Source organism: Maylandia zebra, linkage group LG23, assembly GCF_041146795.1.
Source record: "Maylandia zebra isolate NMK-2024a linkage group LG23, Mzebra_GT3a, whole genome shotgun sequence".
NCBI lineage: Eukaryota > Metazoa > Chordata > Actinopteri > Cichliformes > Cichlidae > Maylandia > Maylandia zebra.
This window is the reverse complement of record NC_135188.1, coordinates 9,619,985-9,632,799: the sequence shown is the minus strand read 5'-3', so window position 1 is coordinate 9,632,799 and position 12,815 is coordinate 9,619,985. Positions and strand designations below refer to the sequence as shown.

Sequence of the window (12,815 nt, the reverse complement as noted above, 5' to 3'; positions counted from 1 at the left end):
AAATGATTCTCTGCAGAACTGTGTCACTTCCAGGTGACTTTACAACAGTTGCACGGTTTGGAAGAAGCTTGCTGATGAATGAGTGGACAGGGATGGAACAATGTCAGCTGATTAATCTGGATGATAGATGTTGACAGCAGAAAATTACATTTCACAATCACCAACTGGGATAATTAATGAATGACTTCTAATAAGACAAATTATTTGAGACAACTTGCAAACTAATTTATTAACCAACATCACTGAAAAGTGCTGTACAAAATAGGTTCTCAAGACTAAAATGAAGGGATAATTAGCACAAAAAACAGTAGACTAAGATATTATAGTTTTTCCTTAACACCTTTGACTTACTATTATATATAAAATGCATACAACTGGATAGAGAGCAGTTTGCCTAGTCATACAACATGACCCTTACACAAAAAAAGCACATGGTCTTCAACTGAAAATATTAAAGCAGCTTGATATTGCTGACAGCAGCAGGCTTATTTTATGCCTCAGACTTTTCTCTGCAAATCAAGATCTGGCTTGACCGGCGTGTAAAGAATGAAAAAAAAAGGCATCTTTTTCTTCAATTGAATATGACTGAGCTCAGCAAAGATGCTTAAACAGGTTCAACTTGTGCTGGCGTATAAGACCATCTGGTAAGAGATTGTTTTGAGCAGTTGAGATTGTTTTGTTTTGAGTTTTCTTGCAGTCCGAGGCTGGTTCACATTATGCTAATGCAGAAGGGACACAAACTAGAACAGTCATAGATTCCCATGTTAACATGGCCAGCATGAGTATAACCTTTTTGGTCTCAACGGATAGTTTCCCCAAATTGATATTTGCATATATGCATTTTAATCTGCTATGATACATCGCAGCAGATCTCACTATCATCTTGTAAACAAAGGGGTGATGTAACAAATGACCCCTGGCACTCGTTTCCACCTGCTGCACCTCGGCTGGACACTCTTCCCCCTCGTGCGCTGACCATTGCTGTGGATGGTTGACCCCAGGTATTTGACTCATCCACATTCACTATGTCTACTCCTTGCAACTTCACCATTCAAACTGTCTCTCTCTCATTCACACACATTTATTCTGTCTCACTTCTACTGACTTTCCTTCTTCTTTTCTCCAGTGCATACCACCACCTCAATTCAATTCAATTCAATTTTTTTCAGTTTTATTTTTATAGCGCTAAATCACAACAACAGTCACCTCAGGGCACTTCATATTGTAAGGTAGACATACAGAGAAAAATCCAACAATCATGCAACCCCCTATGAGCAAGAACTTTGGCGATAGTGGGAAGGAAAAACTCCCTTTTAACAGGAAGAAACCTCCAGCAGAACCAGGCTCAGGGAGGGGCGGGGCCATCTGCCGCAGGCTCTCTTCCACATGGTCCATACTCTCACTACAGATCACTATGTCGTCAGCAAACATCACAAACTATGTGATCCTGAACGCGTTTGTCTAATTATACTAAGTACCAGGGATCACTTTAATAACCAGACATGCTAGCATTAGCTAATAATTTAACACATCACCATCTGGTTAAAATATGTTCACAAAAAACAAGAACAGCATAGAAGAATCCAAAGTGCCAAAATCAAAGTTTCAAAACAGAGCTTCACAGCTAATGGGTAATGTCACAGTGGCTGTGTCCATTTTTTATATACAGTCTATAGTTTGACGATAAAAATGTTTAAAAATGTAGCAAAACAGGCTGGAATAAAAAATAAAATGATAATATCTAATGTCTTTACAAATATTGTGCACCATGTTTTACATGCCTTAAAGCCCATCTGGCAAATCAAGACATTCAGCCACATCTGCTCTTACTGCAGCATTTACACATAAATAGAAGAGAATATAAGCGAAAGCCAAATAGCTGTAGTGTGACCACGCATTTACTTTTTTTACATAAATACCATTCTCTAGTGTTTATCTTGGCATTGTCATAGCAAACGTTAACCCCTCAATCATGTCAGCTACATTATTAATAACTAGTTAATGCAATTAATTTAATAGAATGTAATTGCAAAGAAAATACATCTTTGGATGACCCATTAGCCTACTCAACAGAGGAATGTAGCTTGGAAAAACTTGTCTAATCGCATGTGTTAGACATAGAAAAATCATGTACTGAAAAAGGGTTTATATACACAGCAATAAAATTAATTTTAGCTGTATAAAAATGTTTTAAAGAACTATTTAAACAGCTAAATTCAAATCTGTAATCCATCAGTGAGAAAGGGGACCCTGTTAAAACCTTGTGCTCGGCAAGCAGAGCCTCGTCAATTTCAACAGACCTGTGGGATGAGCTAGTGAAAAAGAAACCGCCGTCCTCTCTCTGCTCTGTCATCCCAAATAAGTTTAAACCTGATCGTAAAGAGGGAATAAATGAACCCTAAAGCATGTGAAGCAGACGCAAGATTAAGAGGTTAGACTGGGTTACAGAAACAGTGGAGATTGACGGATACCACTGTAGAGCGAGAAACGGCACCAAAGAGACATCGCTGTAAAAATGGATCATGCAAAACTGCGTAAGCTGAGCAAATCCTCTCAGATCCAATGCAAAGTATCCGCCTGGGATAAACTGAGCTGTACAGAAGATGTTAGAGAAGCTCACCTTCCTGTGTTCTTGTAAATTCAGGGAAGAGGAGCATTTTCTGTTGCATATGGTGCATGTGAGTTTCCGTCGTGCACTCCCTATAAAGAAACAAACAAAGTGCATTACAAAACTCCACGTACAGAGCTGTTAGCAATGAACAACAATTTTGGTACACTAACACATCATTACGTGGTTAAAGAAAAACACCAAATGTTTTATTTGTCATTGAACTCCCTTACTCATAGCCCCAGTGATCCCACCATTTTGGGACCAGTGACACCCTCCCTTTATCCCCGTCTGAATTACATGACCCACATCTGTTGCGTCTGATCCACTTCCCCCTTCGCCCACACATTCACACACACACACACACCACTTAGTTCTGACTGCACTGGGAAAAAACATAAAGGCGCAGATCTCAGCTCCATCAGCCTCTCAGATTAATGTCTTAATCTCGGGTTGATATGTAAGGCTGCACAGATTCCCACTGCCCTACATCCCATCATAAATAGCTATGGAAGTCCAATTATCTGAAAGAGTGAGCTGCCCCAGCACACACAGGTCAGCAATTATGGAACACAAGTAATTAGAGATGTGTCTTAACATCGCAGAGATTTTAACTGATCGAGGTCATGCACTCTAACTGCAGTTCCTTGAGTGCTGAGGCTGCTAATGGACGATTATCTTTATTACATGAAAGTGCTACGCATGTGTACAACAGAGAGAACGAGGCAGTGAACATCACAGAGAAACACTGCGAAACAGAGAGAGACAGAGGTGCCAACCTGTGTGAACATTTCCTTTATGCTTCTTCAGAGCGTCTTTGCTCTTAAATCTTTTGCCGCAGCTCTCGGCTTTACATATAAACCTGGCATCTCCTTTACAGGCTTCCTTATGTTGTTCAAAACTGCACACACAGAGATATCAAAGACGAAAGGAGAAGAGGAAGAGTTATGAGTTACAGAGTAACAGTGGTGCAACTGCATGCTTTACACTGTCCTGTACTATGGTTTGGATGATGCATGTTACCTGGACTCTGAGCCGAATGTGTAATGGCACAGGGAGCACTGATGGGCTTTGGAGTCAGCTGATGGGTCTAGTGACTCAGAACAATGCAAAACACTGGGGGAGGATTGAAAATAAAAACAAGTCCAGGATGACTACCACAAATAATCAAGAGCAGAAAAACATCAGCGTAACATTATTAAAAGATTTTCCACTGAAAAAAGTCAAATTATTTTCTTCTTTTAAGTAAATTTTAAAAAAAAACTGAATTTAAACATTTTTTGAAACAGACTCTTCATTCAAATACTGCAAAATAAAGCTAAAGCTAGCACCCATTTAGCTTAAATTAGCATTAAGAGTTAAAAGAAGGGAGAGCAGTTAGCATATCTATTTCAAAAGGTAAAACTAGAATGAATGCCTCCACTAACCACTCACGTTCAAGCCTCTAGGTCTCTATGCCTGCCCAGACTAATGTTAAATATTTTGTAAAGACTTGTAATAGCCAGGCACCAAAGACTGTTGCTAATTCAGTTTTGGGCCAAAGATGAAATATGACATTAATTTTACCTGATTATGGCTTTAAATATTGGCCAGTGTTTTGTGCAATGTGATCAAATGTATTTACTTGATGTTATTATATGTTTGTGTTAGATTGTGTCAAATAATAGCGTATAAACTGTTGCTTTATGCCATATTAATGTTTTGTGGGGTCAAAGTGATACACATACTTCATCCTCGACTCGAAATCAAAAATTGGGCCAAACTTTTATCTATCTAACACATAATCTAATCAGTTCCCTGGATTGATTTAGCATCTCTTCAAACTTCAGACTTCTCAGAGATCAGAGAAACGTTGAGCATGAAATAAAACTACACTAGAAGTAATGAAAGAGTAAACCCACTGGCGCTGCAGAGCCTGTTTGATGGGAAACTTTTTGCCACAGTTCCTGCATTTGAACTCCTTCTCCTCTGTGCTGGGCCTCTGGTGCAGACTCTGGAGGTGGGCAGCCAGGATCTCTTCACTCGGAAAACTGCTCTCACACAGCAAGCAGGGGTGGTCCTCCTTCTTTATTACTAGTTCTATTAAGGTTAATGAACACAGTACGACATACTGTAGGGCAAGTTTTTTTTTTTATGTGTGTGCTATAAACTGATCACCTGTAAATGTGTATACATAAGAAGGCAAACTAAAACATTCCACTGTACCCATTTCTACAAGGTGCTTGGCCTCTTTACTGTTCTCATCTTCATCTTTAATATCCTCTTCCTCTTCTTCTTCCTCCTCTTCCATATCACTGTCCAGGTAGCCTATCAGGAGCTCCGTGTCTGTCTCTATGTCATCCACAGCCAGGTAGAAGATGTTCTCCCCGTCCTAAAAAAAACACAAACACAGCCTGAACATTGGCTGAACGTGACTCGATATATTTAACAATGTAAAAATAAAAAATTAAGCCTGGCTGCCCCTGGGGGGGTCCGGGACGGGCGTGGAGGCTTGGGGGTCTGGGGGTGCTCCGCCCCCTGGTCTGGGGTGCTGGCCGGGCCTTGGGGGCTTGGGTCCTGGCTGTTGTGTCGCCGGAGCAGTGGGCGGGTGGGTGCAGGGGACCTCTGGTGCATCGGCCCAACTAGGGGGCTCTCTAACTGGTGGGGAGGTTGTTATATCTTTGCAGGTGGTCTCCTCACTACAGGAGCTCACTCTGCAGGTGGGGGGAGAGATATAGGAGAGGTGGAGAATGAACTCAACCTGGGTGTCTATTGTCTTGTGTAGTTTGGGAGATGGTTGGATGATGGGGTGGGTGCAGTTTTCTCTGGGGTGGAGTCAGGTGGGCTGCCCCGGACTCTGTGGGGCTGGGCGGTGCTGCTGCTGCGGGCCCCGGTCCGGATGGGCCTGGGCCCCCTTGCCCTGGTGGGTTCCAGAGTGTGGGGGTGCCTACTGGGGTCAGCGGGGGAGCTTCATACCCTGGTGGACGGGGCTATGGCTCCCCACACTCCCTAGCAGATCGTTACATGGAGAAACCTTTGGAATACAAGCATGCTGATCCACACAGGTATGCACACAGGTGTACAGACGGGTGTTCACAGACGCGGACTACAGCTTTCTTGGCTGCTGCCTCAAAGCACATTGTGCGCTGTTTATCTTGCGTGCTGCATAATATCGTTTAATATTTAGTATCTACTGTTATCTACTGCTAGCTAGTTTATTGTGATGGTGCTGCTTTTTTTATTATGTTGCTCTTTTTTTGGTTTGCTTTCTCTTCTGTTTTTTTTTTCTCCATACAGGTGATCCAGGTGTTTTGTTTGTTTTTCTTTCTTTCTTCCCCCCTTTCTCACCGTCTCTTCTCCCCTTTGGTTTGCTTTCTCTCCCTCTCTTTCTTTCATTCTTTCTCCCTGTCCTATCCCCCAGTCATGTCTGTCCCGTTTGTAGCAACCGAAAATAAAATAAATTCATAATTATAATAAAGGTCAATCAAATGGACCAATATGGCAAGGCCATGATGATCCACTTGGTAAAATAAATCCGCTTGGCATCTTTCTTGGCCTTAAGACAACAATTCTGATGGCTAAAGATCCAAACGGGACAAAAAAAAATTAAAAATTAAAAATTAAAAATTAAAAATTAAAAATTAAAAATTAAAAATTAAAAAATTAAAAATTAAAGTCAGTTGCTAACAGTTTTAACCTTCTGCGGTAAGGCTAGCTGAACTTATTACACCCTGACAGCAGTCTGTTAATGCTTGATTGAGGCCACAGGTCAAACGGTGAAACTCTTAAAAATATTGTCATTCACTTCCCTGCCTTAAAGGTCATGTTAATAAAATCAAACTGTCATTTGGTTTTTAACTATGGGACCCTAAATATACATAAATAACGATTAAGAGGATGAAAGCTACACAATAAATGTCACCGTTGATGAAACACAGAGATTTAACTCACATGTGTGACCTTTAAAAGACCGATCACTCCGTGTATTCAACTATTAATGGCAGCAACTTGGCCCTCAGACCTCAAATGTTCATCTTCTCTTCCTTGGACTTTCATTTTTCTCCCAAGATGAGCGGATAACCTCTTTTCATCTTTCACATAGAAGCGCAGAAGCTGAACTTTCCCATATCCACTGTACTGTATTCACAAGACTGTGAAAATCGACATTGTGCGTTTGGAAAATTCTGCATATTTTCCGATTCTCATTTCCCGCATAACTGTAGTTAACACATTATTTGTCAATATAATAACTTTATAAAAGCTGGTCTTGGAAATAAATTAAGAAAAGGAATTTTGCAGCTGCAAAATATTCCCTCAACAAAATCCAGAAAAATGTATAAATCCTAAGGACACCAAGGATAAAAACAGAGAAAAGAAACAAATACACTTCTCTCTTTCTCCAACTTAATGTCCTTTTTACGTTAATAACAGCCTTTAACAGTTTAAACATCTGGCAACAAAGAGACTTCGAGCCAAAGTAATTTGTTTTGCAATATAAATGAACTCTGAATTTTTTTGGCAGAAATTTCCCTTTTTGCCTTAAACCTTTAATCATTAGAAAAACAATCAATTTTCAAGCAGTATTCCATTTCAGTTCAGCTTGTAGGTCTCCAGACTTTTTTCTTACCCGTGCTTTTTCTACTAACGTTGCTCTTTTGCAACTACTTTATCTCGCATGCACATCTGTGATTTTTCACACAACAAAAACAATAAATAGCTGCTGAAAAAAGCCTGTCATTTCGATCTTGTTTTCAAGGTTTTTTCCAGAAGAAAATAAGATTTCCGTATTTTCTGAGATCAAATTTGAAATAATTTACATAATTTCGAACTTCGGGTTTGGAGGTTTGACAGATGTCTGTAATATTTATCATTTTCTTTCTTTCAGGAAGGTCTGAGGGATTCATTGTCTGCAGAGTGGAAATGTACCTGAATGGCTGCCAAGTTCTTCTGCTCCTGTGAAGGCGCCTGATGGACAAACCGCAGCCAGTTGGCATAGCGGGGATTGCTCGCATCCAGAATATACAGAACATCTCCTTTACTGCCACGGACCTAGAGAGGGGGAAAAAAAGAAACAGCAACGACATGAGCTGTCAGATGAGAACAACTGATTCTTTTTCTTCTTCTTCTGCTCTCATTGCCTTCTTTGAAGGTTCGTCTTCTGTACATCAAAGCGTGCTGGCCTTACATATGAACACCAGTGTGGCAGCTACAGATAACTACATCACAGCGTTTCTACACAAGACGAGATAAGACTGACTTTCAGTCAGGCATTATGGTTCATTTGTCTGCAACGTAATTAAATGTTTCCTTTATCACAGAAAAAACAAGAATGTACTCAGACAGACCCACAAGCAGCTGCATCGTGTGATAAAGGACTGATCTGGGGCTTTTTTGCATTGAATTGTCATACAGGTTTTTATAAGAATATTTACTGTGTTTAGTTGTATTAATGCTACACAAAAACATGTTTCTTAAAGTTGTTATGTGTCTGTTTTCTCCGCTGCAGCTGTTTATGGTTAAACTGGTCTTAATACAGTTGACTAGCTGCTTCCACCAGAGCGGTTATTTGATTGGTTCAGTTTGTCTCCTTTTTTATACAGTACTGTGCAAAAGGTCTTGAGTCACCTTTCTATAAATTTAGCTTCCAGTGATCCAGACTTTCTTGTAATTCTTTAAAGTGGTCTTGAGAAATAGTTCTACAGACTTTCTGAACTTTTTATCTGAACATTGGCTGCTTTTTCACTCATTTTCAGTCCAGTCCTTGTATGTGACCATTTTTAAAGGAATGTTTTGGTTTAGTTTGGTTTGGTCAGCATTAAAACACTGACTCATTCAAGCATAAACAGGCACAAAGCTTACAACATAACTAAAAGAAGCAAAGAACCAAGTTTAAATTACATCTTTAGGCGCTTTAGTTGAATCTATGCGGGAAAAGCCAAATATAACACAGTTTGAAAGACATAAAATTGTTTTTATGGACCAAATAATAGCTCTCAAAGAGCTATTAGCTGAAAACTTGGCATGGGTTGCAGTGTTTCCTTAAAAAATATGTGGAAATAGGACAAGTGGAGAATAAAAGAAGACATGTTAGGCATCAGACAAGCAATATCTGAAAGTAATGACTTTAAGAAATAGAAAAAAATCCAGCAAAGACCTGACAAAGGACCTGAGAGGTGCCTCTGGCCCTTCAGTTGATCCATCTACTGTTCACTGAAGCATCACCAGAAATGGTCACAGTGGAACCGTGGCTGTCAGGAAGCCATTCTTAGTAAAGGGAACCAGGGAGAAAAAACTGAGGTATGCCAAGTTACACAAGACCTGCATCCAAACCTGTAATTTTTGGTTCAAATCATCATCAGTATTTATGGAGGTCAGTAGAGAGGAACAACACTGAGCGTCTGCATCCATCTGTAAAACGGGATGGAGGCTGTCATGGTTTGGAGCTGCATTTCACCCAGTGGCATTGGGAATCTTGTCAAAATTGATGGATTTTGACACCATCAGTACCATCTGTTAAGTGTGATTGGCAACAGCTTGATTTTTTCACGTGACAGTGATCCCAAACACACTTTCAATACAGTAAAAGCATAACTGGATTAAAAAGATGTGCAACACTATCAGTCATGAATCAGAGAGTGCTGACTGTGATGATGAATGAGGGCAGGCATAACAAATATTGACTTACAAAATGTATATATGCAATATATACTGTTATTTATACTGTATTTCCTTGTATGTTTGCACATGTTTCAATAAACTGTTACACCCATTTCCAAATTTCCTAGCAAAGGATAAGGAAATGAGGGCTGGCTATAGATGTTTGCACAGTACTGCAAGATTACTCATCCAGTTAGAAATGGATTTGAATGAAATTTTCACCAAAGACTGGTCTTGGCCCAATGTGGTTAACACTTGGAGTTGATCCCAATCCAGTGAAAGATTTTTTGGAATGATGCTTTGACATTGTGAGACTGCAGGATTGGGTACTATTTATTGTCAGGGGTGGTGACATTTTTTGACAAATGTATCTCTTTGGACTTTGAACAGAAATTTAAATGAAACCATGTGACAAGACCAACACTGACTTCTTACAGACATTTTAAACATGACAACAAGACACCACAACACCCTGATTATTATGGTTAAAAATCACAGGCCAAAATGCAGAGAAATACCGGATTAATCTTGAACAGGGTATTGGATTGCGGTATCTGTTAAATTCTTATTAAACATAAGATTTTATTCTGAAATATAGCTTGTAGCTATAGCTGTCGTGTTATGCAGCATCACAGAAATAACACTTTTGTAGTAATTGGAAAGATTCGGGTACGTTACAGCATTTTACATGTTTGGTTTTTGCTATCAGAGGTGCAGTCGTGGGAACTCTGGAGTTAAAACTACTTGGTCTGAAGGATGTCTGTCAAACTGGCTGAAGATTCAGCATTTCCATTCCCTGAGGTTTTAAATTTTTAAAAAAGAAGCGCATTCACCTCCCACATCAGCCTGGTGTCCGAGCTTTCATCCAACTCACTGGGCAGCTTTTTCTCACCAGCAAAGGGGCCAAACTTTTCTCCCTTTAACACAAACAGAGGGATCACTTGTCAAACACGATGCCTTTAAAGAAAACAGTGGCAGCCAAAAATGAATGACATTAAACCATAATAATACACCCCAGAGGACATGATTTCTGCACTGATGAGTGTTGGGTGGATGGTGGGCCCGCCTACTGTTTAATGTGACATGTACATGTGTCCCTCAGTACGGACATTTTTCCTTTTGACTTCCCAGGGGGCGTGGTCAAATTGTGCCGCTCTTCTTGTTGTATTCATGTTCACACTCTGCAACTTTTACCACACATTTAAATGACCAAACATCCCCAGTACAGACACTTCAACCCACTCATCCTCCGCAACATTCCCACCTCCTTTTCTGCATATATGGCAACAAAGGGTGGGGGGACATGAATGTGAATGTATAAGTTAATTGGCGTGAACAGTTAAAATCTTTACGTTGGATTTAACATGGATGTCTATCCGCGGAACGAGCCTTCTTTGCAGGCAGGAATACGTGAAGTGAACCCGGAGAAACAGCCGCAGTTACTGTAGCTACGTGGCACTTCACGTCACAGACGCCTTGGCTTCTGGCTGAGATTTTGACAGCGACTATCAGTGGGAAAAGGCGAACAGAAAAAAGTATCTACACCTCTGGGAGTCTCTTAAAAAGCAACACGAAACTTTTCTCGCGTGTAAACCTGGTTACAAAGTTGCCCGAGTCAGAAACTACAAACCTTTTTGACTCGCCTCGCCGTGTATAGACCGATTCCATCCTGGACCTTTGACGACTTCAGGGAAAATCTGTCTGGCACATACATGCCCAACATTGTCATCGCTCGGAAATGTTTCCTTCGGTGACAATTAGTTGGCTATCAGATATGTCAGCGGAAGTGAAAAGGCATTGTCAGTATGAATTTAGAGCAGATAGTTTCTTCGTGAAGGGGTCCAGGTTGAACTTCTGTTGCTCCTGCTGCAGGAAAGCGAAGCAGCGCCCTGATTGGTCCAAAGTTTGTAACCAGAAGCTACCTTTTCTGTCGAGCAACACGCTGCTGCCTGTTTCATTCAGCCTGCACTCCCAGCTTACCCAGTCTGACGATGGTTGTGCAGGAGTATCAGAGGAGCTACAGAAATGAAAGTAATGACATTATTTAATAAAGACAGCTCACTTAATGAAAGGCTCCATTAAGAGCTCATGGATTAGTTTAATGAATCTTTTAGCTTTAGGAATAGATAAAAGTTTCCATACTTTTATTTAATGTTCTGCAAATTTTTAACTCTAAGTGGACATCTTATGCTCATTTCCACATTTATATGTTTATTCTTATACATTACAACAGTAGTTTTTCATGATTCCCAGGTTAAAGTAATCGGTGGTTATCTGACACCAATACTTGGTGCAGTCCCTCAGATCGTACAAGCTGTTTTACCTTTGAGCCAACTTTGTTGATTGGCTATTACTAGCAAGAAAAAGGTTTGAAAAGCTGGTGGGTAGGACTCATGCGCCTAAATAATTTGAGTGATATCTACTCTCTTTGAGATCATCAGAGCTAAGACCAGAACAACCGCTGAAAGAGCAGACTGAAGCTTGAGCTTTGTGCTCTCAGGGATTACTTATACATACACTGACCTCATTATTTGAATCTTTGGCCATGACTAAATATGAGGTTGCAGCACTATCACTGTATTATATGGCAAGAATAAGGTAAAAAAAAAAAAAAAAAACAGATGTTACTGTTTGGTGGGAAATAATTCCCACCCAAAAAAAAAAGAAGTAATATAAAACAGAATACTTCAGAGTCATTTTGTGTAGTTGAGTAAATGTACTTAGTTGTATTTTAGCACTGAGTATTCTCTATATACAAATGCTGGATCTTAGTAACAATGTAACTACCATAAAGGGTAACTAGATGGATATGTTATTGAGCATCTGTTTGCCCATTTAAGTAAGACTGAAATGAATTCATACATACCATCCAATGAGAAAATATATTACACTAATGCAGTTGTTGTGTAGACTGTAGGAGCTTCATGTGCCAGTTTGATCATCACTAAAACTACTTACCGTTAGCTCGCAGAGATTAGTTATTACATAGAAAAATGTTGCAATACACTTCAATCCTGCACTTCACATAGCACAGAAATACAGCCCCCCTCAATTACTCCATTCTCCATTAACCCCAGAAACCTCACAATATTGTGATGTTCTGTGTGTTTTGGCTTGAACATATCTGTTCTGTAATTCAGAAACCACACTGTACCAACAAGCAGAAGACCAGAGGCCTGACAGACCCTTTCAGTCTAAAACAGTCCTAACAGCAGGCCAGAAACCACAGTTTACCAACAAACTCAGGCTGCTAAGACAGATTTCTAGATGTCTGTTATAGACTCAACCACAATGCTCAACAACCATGTGAACCAAACATTTATTTCAAAGTAGACAGTGTCCTGCAAGTGAGGATGATGGTTTTCCATTGTTGGTAAATGATGTCCAACATTTCATAATCTCAACGTCTTTGAACCTTTGTTTTATAATAATGAAATAAAACAAAATAATGGTACATATGTGTTTGGCCTGTTTAATTCACATCTTTCTGTTATATATAAATTAAAAATCAAACAGATTATATTTCTTTTGATATGTTTTTCATTCACCGGCTCGTTTTTAAATGCTCATT

At 39.8% G+C, this 12,815-nt stretch overlaps 1 protein-coding gene across 2 annotated transcripts in view; it reads right to left on the bottom strand.

Moving 5' to 3' along the window:
* The window catches only part of prdm5 (PR domain containing 5), a 43,092-nt gene extending 31,934 nt beyond the window's left edge, over positions 1-11,158 (bottom strand). Inside the window, exons 1-8 of one of the 2 annotated variants that reach the window (XR_013095625.1) lie at positions 10,875-11,158; positions 10,078-10,161; positions 7,514-7,636; positions 4,814-4,979; positions 4,510-4,687; positions 3,632-3,724; positions 3,388-3,509; positions 2,621-2,700 (exon numbers count right to left, since the gene is read on the bottom strand). Coding sequence is in view for 1 of the 2 variants with exons in the window: in XM_004557085.3 (XP_004557142.1) it covers positions 2,621-2,700; positions 3,388-3,509; positions 3,632-3,724; positions 4,510-4,687; positions 4,814-4,979; positions 7,514-7,636; positions 10,078-10,161; positions 10,875-10,973 (945 nt within the window). In the remaining variant the exon portion in view is untranslated. The remainder of the gene's footprint in view (positions 1-2,620; positions 2,701-3,387; positions 3,510-3,631; positions 3,725-4,509; positions 4,688-4,813; positions 4,980-7,513; positions 7,637-10,077; positions 10,162-10,874) is intronic. The other variant, XM_004557085.3, reaches the window with a different exon arrangement.
* Between the last annotated feature and the right edge of the window lie 1,657 nt (positions 11,159-12,815).